Genomic DNA, 20,833 nt, shown 5'->3' on the forward strand with positions numbered 1-20,833 from the left:
TAATCCAGAAACTCAGCTAATGTTCTGGAGACCCGGGTTCGAATCCCACCACGGCTGATGGTGGAATTTGAATTCAATTAAAAATGGAATTCTGGAATTAAGAATCTACTGATGACCATGAGACCACTGGCGATTGTCAGGAAAACCCAGGGAATGAAATCTGCATCCTTACCTGGTCTGGCCCCCATGTGACTCCAGGCCCACAGCAATGTGGTTGACTCTCAACGGCCCTCGGGCAACTAGGGATGAGCAATAAATGCTGGCCAGTCAACAATGCCCATGTCCCATGTATGAATTTTTAAAAAATGACATATTAAACCGAGACCCTGGGCAGGATCTTCTGGCCGTGCTCGCCCCAAAACCGGAAAATCCCGTCCGAGATCAATGGACCTTTGCATGGTCTGGTCCGCCCACCCCCCACCCCCACTACAATTCCCGTGGACGGTGGGATGGGAAAATTCCCCCCGCCCCCATCTGTTATCTCAGGTGGATGAAAAAGATCCCATTGCATTATTCAAAGACTACAGGGGAATTATCACCAGTTAGAACACTGTAAAAATATCTGGTCATTAACTGGTTGCTGTTTTTGGAGCTTAGATTGTGCAAATTGCTTTTTACAACAGTGACTACAATTCAAAGATTCTTAATTAGTTATAAAGTGCTTTGGGATGTCATAAGATCATGAAAAGCACTCTGGAATTGCAAGTATTTCCTTCTTTCAATATTGCCAGTGGACTATTCATCTCTTTATGATGCTGCTCCAAGTATTACTCCTTTCAAAAATTAGGGAATATTTCAGGAATCACTCTTTCTTTGGACATTACTCTATTAAGAATGCAAGTGAAGCCCTGCACTTTCATAAACTGAATCTCACACACGTTGGTAATGACCACTAGTAGAAACAGCATTGACAAGTAAAGTATTACCAAATTGGAATATACAGTGTCAGCTTAACTATATATTCATGCCCCTGCAAACAACCCTTCAGTATTCTATAAACTGGTAAACAGAATGAAAGTAATGACAGAAAATAATGCACATCAATACACGGGACACAGACAAGGGCGATACTCACGCACACTTTCATTCTGAGGGGACCACAATACAGCTCTTCAATTTAAATATTTGGTGGTGATTATCATTATCACATTTTGGGATTTTGGATTATGTTGCCATGAGACATCTTTTTGGAAATTTAAAGTTTGAAGTTAAAGTTTAAAGTTTATTTATCCGTGTCACAAGTAGGCTTACATTAACACTGCAATGAAATTACTGTGAAAATCCCCTAGTCGCCACACTCTGGCCTGTTCGGGTACACTGAGGGAGAATTTAGCATGGCCAATTCACCTAACCAGCACGTCTTTCAGACTGTGGGAAGAAACCGGAGCATCCGAAGGAAACCCACGCAGATACGGGAGGAACATGCAGACTCCGCACAGCCAGTGACCCAAGCTGGGAATTGAACCTGGGTCCTGCTGCTGTGAGGCAGCAGTGCTAACCACTGTGCCACCGTGCCATCCTAATGAAGTGCTACTAATGATTGAAATTGAGTCCCTGATTAAATTTGCAGGACAACGGGGAGGACCGATGTAGATTTCAGATAGGACATCTCAACCAGCATTGCTGGAAACAGTAAAGATAATTTTGTTGAAAAAGAGGCATTCTAAAGCTTTTCATGATGCACTCAACAGAACATTACAACAATACCAATAAGTGGAAAACAACAATTTATTCTGTATGTGAAGAGAATTGGTTGGTTGGCAAGTGGACTCTGGTTGGCAGTTATCTGTCAGTCACCATCAACTGATGCATTCTCCATGGCAACACCTCTACCAATCATAGTGCAGTTGCCAATCAGCACTCTCCTCTCATACAGCTTAAACTGTTTCTTTTCCCTCAACTGGGATTCTTGCAAAGTGTCCTGATGATGCAAGACAAAAACCTTCGCCATGTCTCTTTTTTCAACAATATGCAAGCTCTGTACGACAAAATGACTATTTAGTAAAGATAATTTGGTCATTCTAGTTATTGCTCATGCTCAGTGCTGCTGTGGCAATGTGATTCAGCTGACAATGGAATCAGGCTTTTTTAAAAGAGAAGAACTCGTGAACCCTTGAGGCAGCAAGGCCACAAGGTGCTCCAGAAAGGACAGAATACTGGAGGGAAGTGTTGGAAAATTCATTTTAATTTTAATAACAACACATGCTGAAGTGGCATCGAGTAGCCTTGTTCATTATTTTATACGTTGAGTAAAGGCATGGTGTATTGCTTGAAATAATTGGATCTGCTTTTAACTCCTGTCCTACATGCTTAACTGATGGGAAATAAATAGCTCAACGATTTAAATCAAGTCTCATTTCACCAAATGTTTATTCAGTTCACCTTGAGAAAAATAAAATTACGTGCAAAAGTCTTGAGTATCTGATCCAACTCATAATTGGGAATACTATGGTTATATCCCTGAGTAACACCAAGTGGATACAGCAGAGCAAGAGCCAACTCTTTTATAAGAGAAATGCTCAAACCACTTATAGGAGTGACTACTGCCTGTCAATCTAAAAAAGAATTTGCAATAGACCTGCATTAAACAATCAACTTTTAAAATGAGACATGCATATCAAGAGGTCTAAAAAGTAAAGCAAACTATTTGGTACTGTGCATCAAATACACACAATATGTTTCAATAATGGTAGACTGTTACATTAAAGAAACAAACGCTTCACTAGTTCATCTACGGTGAGCCATGTGCACAGAATCAGACCCTGGTCTTCTAGTTTCCAGATTGTGAGAAATCTTCTTACCTTAGCAACAGTTTCATGAAGACTAAAGGAGGGATCCAAGACTTCCACCATCAATGCATCGTGAACCAGATGTGCTTCAGATAGAAATCCTGGGTCCTATGAAAAAGCAAAGCCAAATACAACTGAGATGGAGCAATTAATTTTGTTGGCATTTACATATTATTTGGAATGCTTTATAGCGATGCCCCATCACATATTTCCTCAAAACATGGAAGATGCTTTATGGATAGTGATAAGGTTCAATAACAACATACGTGGCACCTTTAAAGTAGGAAAATGTCCCATGGTGATTCACAGTATTATAAACTTACAACACTGAGTCATGGAAGGAGATATTAGGTCTGAGACCAAATGCTTGGTCAAAGATGCAGGTTTTAACAAGTATGTTAAGGGTGAAAATTCAGATAGAGATGCAGAGAGGTGTCTATTTAGGTGGAGGTAGTGGGGCCAGAGGGTATTCCAGAGCTTATGGCCTATAGATAACTGAAGGCAAGGCCACCAATGGTGGAACAACTATAACTGGGAATAATTGAGGCCAGAATTAAATGAATGCAGAGATCTCAGAAGGTTGTAGGGCTGGAGGAGATTACAGAGATAAGGAAGGGTGAGGCCATGCAAGAATTTGAAAATTTCTCAATCAAGTGCGAGCCAATGTAAGTCAGCAAGCACAGGAGTGAAAGGGGAACCAAAGTTGGTGCAAGTTAAGATACCCGCAGCAAAGTTTTAGATTACCTTATGTTTAGGGAGGGTCTTGGAATAGTCAAGTCCAGAGGTAAGTAAGGCACAAGGGTGTCAGCAGCAGCTAAGCTGGGACAAGGCCAAGGGGGCCAATATTGCAGTACACAGTTTCACAGGGCACATCAAAATTATAAAGAGGAGCGTTCATCTTTCATTTTGTGAGGGGATGACATAGTCTGTTTCCCAAGCAGGATGGAAAGTGAATGATAAAACTGAAATGTAAAGCATTTCATTATGTAAAGCATTTCTTTTTCTCTGATTTGACAACCTTGAGTGTGTACTTGTGTAACATTGCCTAAAAATAACACAAAGCTCCTTTGATGTCAAAAAGGCAGACAAGGTGCTTCATGAAGGAAATTGGAGCAATTTTGAGACAAATTGAAAGCTTTATATACATGTCATACTTATTGAGACACTGCTACATTTGAAACAATTTGTTTAATAGAAAACCTCAGTTTTTGCACCCTGTTCCCTAATATGTAAATGCAGCAATTTGGATTTTTCTTCTATTTGACATATTTTTGTCAAGTTCTACACTCACAGGCGAAGCAGACTGAACAACATTTGAAGAGAAATAATGGTGTGGTTAACCTTTCAGGTCTTATGGTCTTTTGTCAGTTTTGATGAATGTGGTGTAGGGAACAAATAGGCCTGAGGTGCATGTACTACTGCGGCTCAGAAGTTAATACCAGTAGTAACCCAGGTGCGCACTAGAGAAGTTAACCGAAAGACTGGACTTGAACAATGTCAGCAGGGGTTCTCAGGTAACTCCTCAACATAGACTGGGGATGGGGGATGCTTTATTTTATGCCTTGGAGATGTGCAGAGATGACCAGGTTTCTAGGTCTGAGCAGGTGTTTTTATTCAATGCTTTAAAATGTCTGCATTCATGCTAACAGCATCTTCCGTTCAGTTTCTCTGTTTTAGTCATGACACTCAGGCTAGTCTAACAGCACAGAGAGAACAATTAACAGACTAGCAGAATCAAACACCTAACAATTGAACAAATGAATGCTGCAGGGACGACCAAGAATACTGAGCACTGATCGGTGTCCATCAGGAAATGTGGATAGACAAATTAAATGGCCAGGATTAGGTGGATAGCAGTGCTGCTGGTATTGTGGAAGGGGGTGTGGTGGTGGTTGAATAGCTAAAGTACAGCAATCCATGTCGTTTGAATTTACAGTAAGAAGTCTAACAACACCAGGTTAAAGTCCAACAGGTTTATTTAGTAGCAAAAGCCTTTGCTACTAAATAAACCTGTTGGACTTCTTACTGTGTTTACCCCAGTCCAACGCCGGCATCGCCACATGTTTGAATTTACAGACAGTCCTCCTGGCTTCACATTCACGCAAGAATTATTTTAAGCACTTACCTTGCTGGTAGCAGCCTCCAGCAGTTGTTTTAAGCGTTGCCTGTTAAGTCTGACATGAATCTGTGGTTTACTGAATGAAGCCAGCTCAATGCCAATACTCAGAAGAGTGCCTCAACCCAGGCATTTGAATCTTTATTTCAATATGTAAAGCGTTAAATGCCTATTTGAAGTGCGGGACCACAAAATTTATACTTTTTGCCTAAACAAATATGGTAGGCAACACACCTCCAGCTTGTAATAAGTGTGTGAGTCCTGACTGACCTATTGGAGACTGGGCAGGATACTTATGAGCAATAGTGAGCCCAAGTCCAAAATCCTTTGTAGCTTTTTCTGGGGAAGGGTTGAGCAGGACAGAAACACCAACAGTGTATTTAGAATAATGTTATTTTGTGGTTCCATATCAAATGAGATCTCTATTTGTAATTTATTGTCCACTGTTTTCACATTCAGCAATAAGCTTTGACCATATAGCAGACAGATTGCAGAATTACCTCTGTGAAGTCTTGGATATACTCAATGATCTTACACCTGGAAGATCAATTGATGTTGCTTATGGAGAGCATTAGTTCAATTTTATATCCTCACGAACTGTAATCATGTATTTATTTTCTCATTTATTCTCTTGTTTGTTGATGGTGTGATTTTAAAAGGTTACAAATGAAACAAAAGTTAATGGAATTTACCCACAAAGTCATAAGATTTTCCAGCATTGAAATATGACAGACACAGCTCATGGAAGCCACAATATTACTTGACAAACAATAGTAAACCTATTGATACATCCAAACTGGAAGGAGTACTGAAGGCGATGAGGGCACAAAATGTACTCTGGGTGGGCAATTTCACCAGGGTGACTTGGTAGCGCCTCTAATGACAGAGGTGCCTAAGTCCTGAAGGACAGAGCTGCTAGACTGGGTTTGCAGCAGGTGGGAAAGGAACCAACAAGACGGAAAAATTTCCTTGACCTTGTCCCCACCAATCTACCTGTCACAGATGCATTTGTTCATGAGAGCGTTGGTAAGAACGACCACCACACACGCCTCCTAGAGTCAAAGTCCTGTCTTCACACTGTGGATACCCTGCATCGTGCTGTGCAGCACTACCACTGTGCTAAATGGGATGGATTTCAAATAGATATAGCAACTTAAAACTGGGTATCCATTAGGCGGCATGGGCCATCAGCAGCAGAATCATATTCAACTATAATCTGCAACCTCATGGTCTGGGATATCCCCAGCCCACTATCACCATCATAGAACATAGAAAAGCTACAGCACAAACAGGCCCTTCAGCCCACAAGTTGCACCGAACATGTCCCTACCTACTAGGCTTACCTATAACCCTCTATCTTACTAACTTCCATGAACTTATCCAAAAGTCTCTGAAAAGACCCTATCGAATCCACCTCCACCCACCACTACTGGCAGCCAATTCCACGCACCCACCACCCTCTGAGTGAAAACCTTACCCCTAACATCTCCTCTGTACCTACTCCCCAGCACCCTAAACCTGTGACCTCTTTTCAGCCCTAGGTAAAAGCCTCTGAGAATCCACTCTATCAATATCTCTCAACATCTTATACACCTCTATCAGGTCACCTCTCATCCTTCGCTTCTCCAAGGAGAAAAGACCTAGCTCTCTCAACCTATCCTCATAAGGCATGCCACCTAATCCAGGCAACATCCCTGTAAATCTCCTCTGCACCCTTTCTTTGGCTTCCACATCCTTTCTTTAATGAGGCGACCAGAACTGGGCACAGTACTCCAGCTGGGGTCTGACCAGGGTCCTATACAGCTGCAGCATTATCTCCCGATTTCTAAACTCAATTCCTCTATTGATGAAGGCCAGTATTCCATATGCCTTCTTAACCACAGCCTCCACCTGCGATGCTGCTTTGAGCGTCCTATGAACCCGGATCCCAAGATCCTTCTGATCTTCCACACTGCCAAGCGTCTTATCCTTAATATTATATTCTTTCATCCGATTCGACCTGCAGAGGGCTCAACCCTAATTCAATGAAGAGTGCAGGAGGACATGTCAGGAGTAGCACAGGCATACCAAAAAATGAGGTGCCAACCTTATGAAGGTACAACACAGGACTTGCACACCAAACAGCGGAAGCAGCATGCAATCCCACAACCAACGGATCAGATCTAAGCTCTGCAGTCTTGCCACATCTGCATGAATGGTGGTGGAAAAATAAACAACTCAAGAGAGGATAAGGTTCCACAAATATCCCCTTCCTCACTGATAGGGGAGCCCAGCACATAGGTGCAAATGACAATACTGAAGGAATTTCCACCATCTACAGCCAGAAATGCCATGTGGATGAACCATCTTGGCCTCCTCCTGAGATCCCCAGCATCCTAGATGCCAATCATTAGCCAACTTGATTCATTTCAGTTGATAAAGGCACTGGATATTGCAAAGGCTGTGGGCGCTGACAACTTTCCAGCAATAGTGATTTGTGCTCCAGAGCTGGTTGCGTCCCTAACCAAGCTGTTCCAGTGCAGCTGCAACACTGCAGCAATGCGGCAATGTGGAAAATTGCCCAACTATGTCCTTTCAACAACAAGCAGGTCAAACTCATTACCACCCCATCAGCCTACCCTCATTCATCAGCAAAGCAATGGACGGGATTATTGACAGTGCTGTCAAGAGCACTTACTCAACAATAACCTCAGTCTGGGTTCCATCAGGGCTATTCCACTCATGACCTCATTACAACTATGTTCTAAACATGGACAAAATAGCAGACACAAGGCATGAGGTGAGAGTGACTGCCCTTGACATGATGGAAGCATTTAGCTGAAGGTGTCATCAAGAAGCCCTTCTGCTGGTTGGAGCCATACCAAGCACAAAGGAAGATGGTTGTTGTTATTGGAGATCAATCATCTCAGTCCCAGTATGTTCCTTCAGGAGTTCCTCAGGGTCGTGTCCTAATTCCAACCAACTTCAGCTGCCTCATCAATGGCCTTTCCTCCACCATAAGATCAGAAGTGGGGATGTTTGCTGACAATTACATAACATTCGGTACCATTTGCAACATCTCAGATGCTGAAGCCGTTCATATCCAAATGAAGCAAAACCTGGACAATATCCAGGTGCGGACAAATGGCAAGTTACATTCATGCCACAAAGTGCCAGGCAATGACCATCTCCAATAAAAGAGAGTCTAACCATCTCCCGTTGATATTCAACGGTATTACCATCACTGAATCCGCCACCATCAGCATTCTAGAGGTTACCATTGAGTAGAAACTGAACTGGACCATATAAATACTGTGGCTACAAGAGCAGGTCAGAGGTTGGGGATTCTGCAGTGAGTAACTTGCTTCCTGAATCCCAGAGCCTGTTCACCATCTACAAGACATAAGGCAAAACTTGTTACTTGTCTGGATGAGTGCAGTTCCAACAGCAGTCAAGAAGTTCAACACTTGATCGACACCCCATCCACCACCACCTTAACAATTCAATCCCTCCATCACTGACACACAGTGGCAACAGGGTGAACCATCAACAAGGTGGACTGCAGTAACTTGCCAAACCTCCTTTGAGAGCACCTTCCAAACCCACAACCTCCACTACCTGGACGAACCAGGGCAGCAGATACACGGAGACACCACCACCTGCAATTTCTCCTCCAACATACCACCCTGATTTGGAAACATATCGCCACCGTTCCTTCACTGTCACTGCCTCTAATTCCTGGAATTCCCTCCCTAACAGCACTTTGGGACTACACCACATGGACGGCAGTCGTTCAAGAAGGCAGCTCTCCACAACCTGCTTCTCAAGGGTAATTGGTAATTAGGGATGGACAATAAATTGCTGGCCGAGCCAGTGAGGCCCACATCCTGCGGTCGAATAAATATTTTAACAATCTTAACTAATTATGTTAAAACTCAATTTTGCAATTTGTGTAAGTATTTGGAAAAGAAGTACAATTTTCTGAATTGTGAGAAATGGTAGATATTAAAACACCCATTTACTAGTTAAAATATAAATTATAGTCTGCAGTAAAGCATAGACTGTGTGAACTCTGTACATCCTGAAATGTAACTTTGATCACTGTATTCTTTCATACATTTTCAGTAATTAGTACCACTTTTGAGCTTCTAATAAGGAATTTGATGCACTTTCCCACAGAATTTCATATTCATTGATGCTATACATAGATCATTCAACAAAAATGAAAGTGAATACTCTGCAACTAATTTAACATTATATTTACATATAATTTGAAAAGCATACATTCATTACATTCACAGCAAAATATCTGTAAAACGCCTCTATCTCCCTGCTTCAGGTCTTAGGATCTTTAGCAGAACTCTGACGCATCGTCCTGGAGTTGAAATGTTAACTCTACCTTCTTCCTCTCTCTATATATATTGCCTGAGTTGCTGAGAATTATCAACGTTTCTGGCTTTATTTCAGATTTCCAGCATCTGTATCTCACCTTTTACTCTGTTTGGATAAAATATACCCAAGTGTTGAAAAGTTACCCAATCTCCCTCTCCTTTGTTTTCTCATTTGTGTCTGCTCTCTATCTGTCAGCTTTCATGTTTTTCAGACTAGGAGGCCATTTTTGGGCATTCAGTGGTCTTTTTAGTGAAATTAGCTGGCAAATTCTTGGTGAACTAGTATACACACGGTGACCATAACTTTCCAGAACACTTTGCAATGCAACAGCGGCTTAATGCATTTTACTGCAGAATACCGCTCAGTTTCATGGTCCTATAGCCACAAATAAAGATTGTGGAATGCAGCTGGGTGGCACAGTGGTTAGCACTGCTACCTCACAGCGCCAGGGACCCGGGTTCGATTCCCAGCTTGGGTCACTGTGCGGAGTTTGCACATTCTCCCTGTGTTTGCGTGGGTTTCCTCTGCGTGCTTTGGTTTTCTCCCAGAGTCCAAAAGACATGCTGGTTAGGTGCATTGGCTATGCTAAAGTCTCCCTCAGTGTACCCGAACAGGTGCCAGAGTGTGGCAACAAGGGGTTTTTCACAGTAACTTCATTGCAGCGTTAATGTAAGTCTACTTGTGACACAACTAAATAAACTATATAAATAAACGAAACTAAATTATGTTTGAGATAACAGCATTATTAATCACTGAAATCTCATTATTTTGCCTAAAATCATTAAAAATGTTTTAGTTAACCTGAAAATCAATTATCACCCATTAGATAATCTTGTTACATGGGGGCTGACTAAATTGTATGTTAGAGTAAAGTTACAATGTTTTCCAAAAACTAGATCCCAGTGATGGCATTCATGGAGAATAATACGTTTGTACATTTGTCTGGATAGTTGTTTACAGCTTGGGGGTGTCTCACTATGCATCACTTTTTATTCACATGAATCCAGCTGGATTTCCTTCCTTCTCTATTTAGTTGTGTTGGAAAGTCACCTCAAATGACTTTGTTACACAAGGGTGACGTACAAAATCCTGTGCAAGCTATGTTCTTTGCTTTCACTTTTTGACCGTTACAATGCCCAGGAATATTCCCATTGGAATCCTGACCACAGTAAGCAGTTCTGCAAATGTCTCCCTTTGCTTCAATCTACTTATCATCCGGGACTTAATTGTCATGAACATATAGTTTTTCTTTGTATGTAATTCATCAAGCAAACAGTAACTGCTGTGGAATCCTTGCTTACAGCTGCCCTTGCTGCAGAAGAGCACAAGTAATGGATGAAAGTTGTTGAAATTCACGAAGGGCCTTTGAGTTATATTTAAAGCAACATTTGTATATGATGGCAATTGTTACGCATGCTTAATATGAATTATTTTAAGTTTGACTCAGAGTTCGGAAAGACGTCATCGCTCAACAGTCACTTGTCTTGTAATTGTAATCTCCGTAAAGAAGTTATTTTTGCAATTTCCAAATCTGGCTTCAGTAAAAAATTAGGAAAATATCAAGGAGCATTGACCAAATAATTTCTGGAATAAACAATGATTAACAGCCCTAATCATTTCTAATTTTGAAGTAGAAACTTAGACTGAATTTTCCAAATACTAATGAAGGTAACAAATTTATTATTGAGCACATTTTTAGACCATGGATTTATTAAACAATGAAGGAAATAGATACAAAAAGCAATCTAAGAACACACATCGAGTCTTGTCAAAGCCTTGACTGAAGAGATAACCATTTTAGTTCCAGTATAGCCTGCAGTAATGTACTCATTCACAGACACAAGATGATGAGGAGATAACAAGACTTTGAGACGTAACTCTGTGTGAATAACATGTATTTTATGCAGAGCCAATTAATCAGCATTGGAAGATAATTAACTGCCAATATGTATAGAGCTACGTCATGACATAGGATGAATGACATTTGAACAGAACCAAATCAGAATTAAACAATCTTGAATTCATGATCAGATGATAAGCAGCATTTTGGTGGGAATCTTAGCACTGTTTATGCTGGCGGGATTTTCCCATCCCGCTGCAGTGAACAGAGATCTGGCAGGCCACCAAATACTCCGATTTCGCTGCAGCGGGAGTGTGGCATGAACAGCAGGTAAGATCATGTCCTTTGTTTCCTCAGAGTGGAATTCCAGGTCAGGAATCTTGCAGGAACTCAGTTTGGGATGAACACAGATTGACTGGATTTCTGCTTCATTAACAATACTACAGAACATTCCAACAGAGGAGTGGGTACTATTTCTGTCTGCCCCAATTAATAATGATGTGGAGATGCCGGCGTTGGACTGGGGTAAACACAGTAAGAAGTTTAACAATACCAGGTTAAAGTCCAACAGTCTAACCAATTAATAATGGCAGCAGTCTGAGGTGATTCCATTTGTATTCCTGGCTGCACTCGGTATCCTGCCAGATGCACCCAGTGTCACTGGGAGCACACACTGATTGTTGCTGTGTGCTTAACATTCCAGACGGGACCTATCACCCTGGGGAAGAATTTCAAGATGTGGAGATGCCGGCGTTGGACTGGGGTAAACACAGTAAGAGTTTTAACAACACCAGGTTAAGGTCCAACAGGTTTATTTGGTAGCAAATGCCATTAGCTTTCGGAGCCCTGCTCCTTCGTCAGATGGAGTGGATATCGGCTCACAAACAATTTGCTACCAAATAATCCTGTTGGACGTTCACCTGGCATTGTTAAAACTCTTACAAACAAGGCACGCAGAGACATAAAATCTTTAAGACTTGATTAGCTGTAAAGATTTGCATTCTAATCAGTATTCTGCAACTTGAGTTTGTGTCTCTGTGTGCCTTGTTTGAGAGCAGATTTCCACTCCATCTGACGAAGGAGCAGCGCTCCAAAAGCTTTTGGCATTTGCTACCAAATAAACCTGTTGGACTTTAACCTGGTGTTGTTAGAAGAATTTCAAAGCAAGTGCTGGGCACACCTTTATCTGGAGCTCAATGTGGCCTCTGGCTGTCCCATTCTCAGGGGACAATGAAAAAATTCAGACTTTGGACAGTCATGGTAGATTTATTTGCTATTGTTTTCTTGTCTGCATCCAATGAGTTTTGTCTCATGTTTAAAAAATGGCAAGTAGCTTGTACAAATAGCTGTAAAATCTTTAAACGCTTTGCAGAAAATTGATATTAAATGCTGCTGAACTATTTCCATTTATTTTTGTGGTGAAATAAATATTTGTCCTGCATAGTGTGGATTACATGGGCTGCACACTCTGTGATAGTCACTGGTTTGACTCAATAATTACAAAGTATTGAGAATTGAGGGGGAAATTTGATTCACCCCAACTTAGTTATCCAGAAAAGAACCTACTATTTCCCTATCACAACAGCCAGCTAATTTGTCATTGGCCTCAGGGGAGCTCAGAGTGGGGGCTTTGTAGCACCTGTGCTGGCAAGCAGAATCCCAGGAGCTGTAAAGCCTTTGTCTTTTACTGCTGGTAATATAAAATAGTGATACTGCTCTATTTTTCATTTATCTGCAGAAACTAAACTCCAAAGCAATGATGGCTAGCATATAGAGTTGGAAAGACAAAGGAACCACAGAAGCATAGAATCCTTATCGTGCAGAAGGAGGCCATTCAGCCCATTACGTCTGCACCAACTGTCCGAAAGAGCATTCCACTCAGGCCCTCCCCTCCGCCCTATCCCTGTAACTCCGTGCATTTACCATGGCTAATCCACCTAACCTTTGGACACTAAGGGTCAATTTAGCATGGCCAATCCACCCAATCTGAACATCGTTGGACTGTGGAAGGAGAGCGGAGCACCCGGAGGAAACTCACGCAGACAATGGCAGAATGTGCAAACTCCACACAATCACCCAAAGTCAGAATTGAACTTGGGTCCAAAGCGCTGTGAGGCAGCAGTGCTAAGCACTGTGCCACCATACTGCCCCTAATGAGTGAATTTTCACTCATGAGTGAAATTTAGTCCTTGATAACTCGAGGTGACTCAGTGTGGAAAAACAAGAAGATTTATTCAAAGAGAAGGAACTATTAACAGTTCAAGGATTTGCAACACAACAACACAGGTCTGCTCCCAACAACTCCCCAACTCGCACTGCCAACTTACAACCCGGCTATATGCTCACTCCTGATTGGCCCAGGATCACGGACTCACTTTCCATTGTTTCCAACCCGGTCACATGGCCATGTGGCCGTAAAGGATTGCCTCTTAAAGGGGCCACGTTACCTTAGATAAGAAATAATCTGAAAGTTATCTAATGCGGAGTATAATTATTTATTTGTGAACTTTAGTTGTGTTTTGCGTTACAGCATATCCCCAGTTAACAACTCAGTCACCCAATTAGTTCAAATCAATTGGAAATCAAATGATTTGCATTTTGTCAGATACAAGGTTTACCTCTGAAAATGCTTTGATTCAATGCCTGGTATTTTTATTGGGAATAAATTGCTTTAGGTTGTTTTTTAACTTTGACCAATGTTCTTCATCTCGTTAAGTCCCACGGTGCTAATTAATTGATTCAATTATCTGTCAGCTAAATAAGTTGATCCCCTATAATTACAATCTGGTGCATCCCACTGAGAACCGATGCTTTAGTAAATCTCACTGCCAATTTTCCCATTTGCTCTTCAGTTTCAAATTACTGTTTTAGATTACATATATTAACAAGACCCCTCTGGGATTGTTCATGAGTATTGCTGTGGTGCCGATTCTGAGGCCTGCGTCCAACTATTGCATAAACGTGATGCCAATTTTCCCACTATTGTAATGCAGCAACTGTACTGTAGCCACATCGTACATCACTGACATAAGGTAAAAATAATACTAGTCTTTCTGAAGGTGAAAATGATATGCCTAATTGGAATAATATTTATAATACTATTTTCCTACCACTTTACAAAGCCTGCTTAAAGATGCAAGGAACCTGGTTTAGACTTTTCATCCTCCAAATCTCTTATTTTGAGTTATATATCACATCATATATATTTCTGTCCTACATTCCATGGTGGAATTGCAATATTGACGTGTTCTTATTTACATGCAATCATAGAATCATCGAATCCCTACATTGCCATTTGGTCCATTGAGCCTGTACCGACAACAGTCCCACACAGGTCCTATCCCCGTAACCCTACCTATTTACCCGAGCTAGTCTCCCTGACACTGGGGGCAATTTAGCATGGCCAATCAACCTAACCCGCACTGGGCTGTGGGGGGAAACCGGAGCACCCGAAGGAAACCCTATGCCTGCTCAAAGAAATTGATTGAGTGATTTGATTGGTTGTTACTGGTTTGTAAATGGTACTTTGGAAAATAAGTGAGTGGTTTTATCCAATTGATTTTGTGGTGATAGCTGTTATTGATTTGTAACTTTCCTACCTGCCCGCAGAATGGGCTTAGCTTTTGATTCATTTGTATTTAGTCACTAGAACATTTGAACCAAGAGGCATTTTTAATTTAACACAGTTGGTATTTATTCCTATCATGGCCGTGATTTTCCGCTCGCGTTGTGGCTGGTGCAGATTGCGTTAATCCGGAAAAATTGCATGTGGGCCCAAAGATGGGTTTTGCGCCTGGCGCCAAACAGTTTGTAATCTTCCCAGTCCCTTTCTGCTGATGCAAACTAGATCTCACCCAGAAAGGCTGATTAGCATGAGATTGACTTGGTTTCAACCTCATTCATGAGTTTGGCATGAGATCATCCCCCCTCCCGGAATGTTCCCACTCCTCCAACGGGAAGTCCCACGGGTGCAACTCACTACTGATCCCTTGATGTGTGGACCAGCTGCCATGGATTGCACCATGGATTGCATTCCTCCTTCTAAGAACTCTGTCCACCCTTCCAGAATCCTTGTCCACACCCTCTAGAATAGTGCTTCCCCCTCCAAGGGCCACACTGATATCACGTCGGGGTAATGGGCCTGGGTTGTCTGTCTCAGCAAGTGACTTGTCCAGGTGTGAGGGTGATGACAACTCGCTGTCAGGCAAGCTGTGATGTTGCTCTGGTGCTGCTGAAGTCTGACTCCTGCCCGTCTTCCAACTGCACACAGACTTCTGGGCTCATATCCTCATGTCTGAGTGAGGGTTGGGGCATCATCATTTGGCCCAATGCTCGAGGGTGGAGAGGTCTAGGGTTCAGTGAGTGGCGAGGCTGTCATTCCAGGGCGTCTGTTACCATGGGTCTCAATGGCTCTCACTCTCCCACTGTTGGGATTGCTTGGGGTAAGAGATTCTGAGTACAGATGGGAAGATACACTCCCTGCAGGAAATGGGTCCAAGACAGAAGAGTTGCAGCTTTGGAGTGCAATATTCTTTAATGCGGATTATTTACAGTTCAATTACTCTATCCCTAACTGTGGCGTCTGCCTTCACCCAAGTCCTCTTGGTGCTCCTGAATCTTTTTAATCTTGCGTGGCCTGGCGCTATGTCTAGGTGATTCCCCAGGATGCACATCAGGGGTGGAGGTGGCCTGGTGTCTTCCTCACCCATGGTCTGGTGTCCTTGGCAGGCAGCCTCTGTAGGGACGGAACCAGAAGGGTCCCGGCCAACTTTTGGGTGTTACGGATGTAGCCGTGCCACCCTGTTCAGCCTTTGAAATGCACTGGTGTCAGGTGGAGTGGGATTCAGAAGGACTGGGGACAGCCGGGGTCTCCTGGTTGGGAGGCCCTAGGATGGCACCAGCACTTCCTCCTCCCTTGGAATGCTCATAGGCCCCTGGGACACTCCATGGGATGAACGGGCAGCTGGAGTGAGCACCAGAAGCCTCTGTGTCTCCTAGCACTGCCAGTCTTGGAGGCCCAACATCATCTGCACTATGGTCTGAGAGCCCTCAGCATTGGACCTCTGCTTCTGGACCAAGCTCTGGAGCCCTACTGCAAATGCCCCCTATGCCTGGGCCATGCTCTCAAAGCCCACAGCCATGGCCCTGTGTATCTGGAGCATGTTCCGGAGGTCCTCAGCCATGGTCCTTCGAGGCTCGGCCATGCCTTTGACCCTGCCACTCACGGCTACAAATTCTTGCCCCAGGCTTCCACTGCGGTCACCACCTTTGCAGTATTGGCTTGGATGCCATGCAAAGCCAGCACCATCTCAAAGAACAAAGAACAGTACAGCACAGGAAACAGGCCCTTCGGCCCTCCAAGCCTGTGCCGCTCCTTGGTCCAACTAGACCAATCGTTTGTATCCCTCCATTCCCAGGCTGCTCATGTGACTATCCAGGTAAGTCTTAAACGATGTCAGCGTGCCTGCCTCCACCACCCTACTTGGCAGCGCATTCCAGGCCCCCACCACCTCTGTGTAAAAAACGTCCCTCTGATGTCTGAGTTATACTTCGCCCCTCCTGCAGCTGAAGGCTGTGGGATGGGATGGTCAAATGGGCAGATAAAATTTAACCCTGAAAAGTGAGGTGATACACTTTGGAGGGAGTAATTTAACAATGAAGTATTAAATGAATGGTAGGACACTAGGAAGTTCTGTGGAACAAAGGGATCTTGGCGTGTTTGTCCATGGATCTCTGAAGACAGAAGGATGTGTTAGTAGGGTAGTGTAAAAAGCATATGGGACAATTGCCTTTATCAATCGAGGCATAGATTACAAAAGCAGTGAGGTCAGGTTGGAGTTGTATAGAACTTTGTTGAGGCCACAGCGAGAGTACTGTGTGCAGTTTTGGTCACCACATTAGAGGAAGGATATGATTGCACTCGATGGGGTGCAGAGGAGATTCACCAAGATGTTGCTTTGGGTGGAGTATTTAGGTTATGAAGAGAGATTGGATAGGCTTTGGTTGTTTCCTTTGGAGCAGAGAAAACTGACAGGGCGACCTGATCGAGGTGTACAAGATTATGAGAGACATGGGCCGAGTGGATACTTGAACGGTCAGTCATCAGGAGAGAAAACTTCAAGCTGAGGGGCAGGAGGTTTCGGGGGATGTGAGGAAAAACTTTTTTATCCAGAGGATGTGGAATGCGTTGCCTGGGAGGGTGCTAGAGGCGATTTACTTCCACACTTTAATGATACCTGGATGAGCACTTGGCACATCAGAACATTCAAGGCTATGGGCCAATGGCTGGTAAATGGGATTATGTAGATCAGATGTTTCTCAATGGACCAAAAGTCCTCTTCTGCACTGAGTGATTCAGACTCACCATGGATTACTCTCCGGAATCAGTTGCATTCTTGGACACACGCATCTCCATTAAGGACGGTCACCTCAGCACCTCACTGTACCGCAAGCCTTCAACATGTCATTGATGAAGACGAACATCTCGTCAAGGCCATCCCCACATCCCCACTTCTTGCCTTCAAACAACCGCACAACCTCAAACAGGCTATTGTCCACAGCAAACGACCCAGCCTTCAGGAGAACAGTGACCACGGCACCACACAACCCTGCCACAGCAACCTCTGCAAGACGTGCCGGATCATCGACACGGATGCCATCATCTCACCGAGAACACCATCCACCAGGTACACGGTACATACTCTTGCAACTCGGCCAACGTTGTCTACCTGTTATGCTGCAGGAAAGGATGTCCCGAGGCATGGTACATTGGGGAAACCATGCAGATGCTATGACAACGGATGAATGAACACCGCTCGACAATCACCAGGCAAGACTGTTCTCTTCCTGTTGGGAGCACTTCAGCAGTCACGGGCATTCAGCCTCTGATCTCCGGGTAAGCGTTCTCCAAGGCGGCCTTCATGACACACGGCAGCACAGAGTCGCTGAGCAGAGACTGATAGCCAGGTTCTGCACACATGAGGACGGCCTCAACCGGGATATTGGGTTCATGTCACACTATCTGTAACCCCCACAACCTGCCTGGATGTGCAAAATCTCACTAGCTGTCCTGTCTGGAGACAATACACATCTCTTTAACCTGTGCTTAATGCTCCCTCCACTCACATTGTCTGTACCTTGAAGACTTGATTAGCTGTAAAGACTCACATTCCAATCATTATTCATGTAAATTGAGTTTGTGTTTTTGTGCCCTCTTTATGATCAGAACTCCCACCCTCATGACGAAGGGACGGCCTGTTCCGAAAGCTAGTGGCTTTTGCTACCAAATAAATCTGTTGGACTTTAACCTGGTGTTGTTAGACTTCTTACCAACTTTAAATGCAGCTCCCTCTTGTTAACAGTGCACAGCTGCGAGCCAGTTCGGGCGAGTCACATGCCTGGGAACTGTGTTTCACATGGGGGTTCATTCAGTGTACTAAGCATGGAGTGACTGCTATCTGATTTGCGCTGGATTGCACTGGTTTTCCTGTGCGAAATGACACTTAGTCATTTTTTGGGAAAATTCCACCCCATGTTTCTTTCCATCATGCCACCCCTTTAAAATCCATGAATATATAAAACTTTAAGTCGATCAATCTCAAGAACAATACATTCTTGAAGATATGTGGAAAAAAAACTGCAAGGAACCAAATTCTGAAATAAAAACAGAAAATTATGTTGTTTCAATATTATGTATTCTTACAATTTCTAATGCTTCACTAATGAAGACTTACTTGTCAGCAGCTCTTGAAGAATTGTCCAGGAATAATGTCATGCAATTTTGGCTGCACCAGTAATTAAGCATTTGGTACCAACAGAATAATTTACATATGTACATATATATTATATAATCACTCACAATAACTGCACAATACTACAACAAATAATTACAGATTAGGTAACAGACATTCAAGTAATTTTGTATTTAATACTTGAAGGACAAATCACTGGATTAATCATCTTTTCTGTGTACAATTTGTCTTTGTTACGCAGGGTAAGAATTCAATTTGAATACAACAGGTCGAATCACACAATGAATGAATATTCATGACAGATACAACTGATCAAGATAAAAAACACTTTTTGGGCAATCCATAAAGATCTGAAGGTCTACCATGTAGAAAATAGATCAGCATAATATAATTGTTGAGATTAATGACACCAAGCACAGCGAAATAAAACCATCATGGGTTACACTGCACAAATATCCAAGTTCTGTGCTGAAATGTGAGACAGAAAGCTAATTAAAAGAGGAGGTTAGAATCTCATGCTTTAATCATCTGTCTGTCTCCTGTTCCAGTGTCGGGCTTGCGACACCGAGCATTATAGTCATTAGTAAATGGATCCATTTGGTTCCTTTAAAGACAAACGTGACACTTGCCAGAGCTCAACTAATTGTCCATGTTCCCTCTGGTAAACTGTGGTTATTGTTATTTGAATGATGACCGCAGTGACTGTAAGACAGCTGTCATTATTTCTTTCTCTGTTTTCTAGCCTTGTTTCTGACACTGCTGAGATTATTAGTGAAGACTGTTGCAATAAATGCGTCACTGTGGCAACCGACAGGAGTGATCAGCTGTTTGGAAATATCTGCAGTTGCTATAGTGTTAGCAGTCCTAGTTCAACATTGTAGCAGGCTGTCGGCACTTGGTATTACGATTGCTGAACAACTCATCATGAGATAGTTGATAGAGAGAGAAAGGTTCATTGCACTTACTTGTAGTAATTGGCTTGATTTTAGTACCTGGCTAGTTTTCATTAAGTGAGTATCTCCCAGGCTTTTTAACTGCTGGACCTCAATCAAATCCCACCTTCCCATCAAATTCCACTCCCCCATTCTAGGCACGGAATGACAGGAATCCAGGCTTCATGGATCCATTCCTTGAGACAAGTGGCAGGATGAGCTCACAGAAAAATCAGCGAGGCTGGATGAGATTGGGCGAAGGACCCAGATCCTCTTTAATGCTGGAATGGTCTGGTTGGAAATTCACTTTAGCACCAATTTAGGCAACTGAGTTAAAATTGAAATAGAATCCCAATGATGCCATTAGAATTTGACATGCCTGAGTAAAAAAAGGGCCTATTCACTTTGGATGCATGACTTGATCATCTGTTCAGTTGGCCCAGTTAACATCCCAAACACTCAGCTTCCAGGGCAGGTAAATAACCTGACAAAGGGTGGAATTCTCCCAAGCCCCTGCTGGCGGGTTCAATGGCAGGCAGGAGTGGGGGAAGAATTCAGCAGGAATGCAAAAATTGGTTCAATGCTGGTGTGAATTCCCTGCGAGATCTTCCGCTGGTGCTCGCAATGGTGGATTGGGAAACCCACTGGTGGCTGGCATGAAACTTATTGCATCCCGCTAATGTGCCCTGGAATTGGGGTGGACGGGGCTCGCAGAACAGTTGGCCTTGGCCTCTGTTGGCCTTGGGTGGGATCTTACGAGCCTCGGGCGGGCGTGCTAGTACAATTCTGGCAATGGTGTGCAGATGAAAGCCTGACCAGACTCTTCCCCCCATGCCTGATTCTCCATGATGCCAACAGAAAAAACACGCCAGTCCAGAGCATGCTTGGAACAATGCGCCATGCAGAAGTTGGGATTTAGCTGAAGAATTCCTGGGGCTGTCACCGGAGTTCAGGATAGAGGTTGCCAGCAACTCCGGACCCTGGAATACCACAGTAGTGGGAGGGGGAGCATCCATCAGGTAGATCTTCCAGCT

General features: G+C 43.2%; 1 protein-coding gene across 6 annotated transcripts in view; it reads right to left on the bottom strand.

Annotated features, from left to right (window-relative positions):
• naaladl2 (N-acetylated alpha-linked acidic dipeptidase like 2) overlaps positions 1–20,833 on the bottom strand; it is a 902,781-nt gene that overhangs the window by 101,841 nt on the left and 780,107 nt on the right. For all 6 annotated transcript variants that reach the window (XM_078208119.1, XM_078208130.1, XM_078208111.1 and 3 more), the window contains one exon: positions 2,802–2,897. In XM_078208119.1, the coding sequence (XP_078064245.1) occupies positions 2,802–2,897 (96 nt within the window). The remainder of the gene's footprint in view (positions 1–2,801; positions 2,898–20,833) is intronic.

This window comes from Mustelus asterias, chromosome 3 (genome assembly GCF_964213995.1).
Source record: "Mustelus asterias chromosome 3, sMusAst1.hap1.1, whole genome shotgun sequence".
NCBI classification, from domain to species: Eukaryota; Metazoa; Chordata; class Chondrichthyes; order Carcharhiniformes; family Triakidae; genus Mustelus; species Mustelus asterias.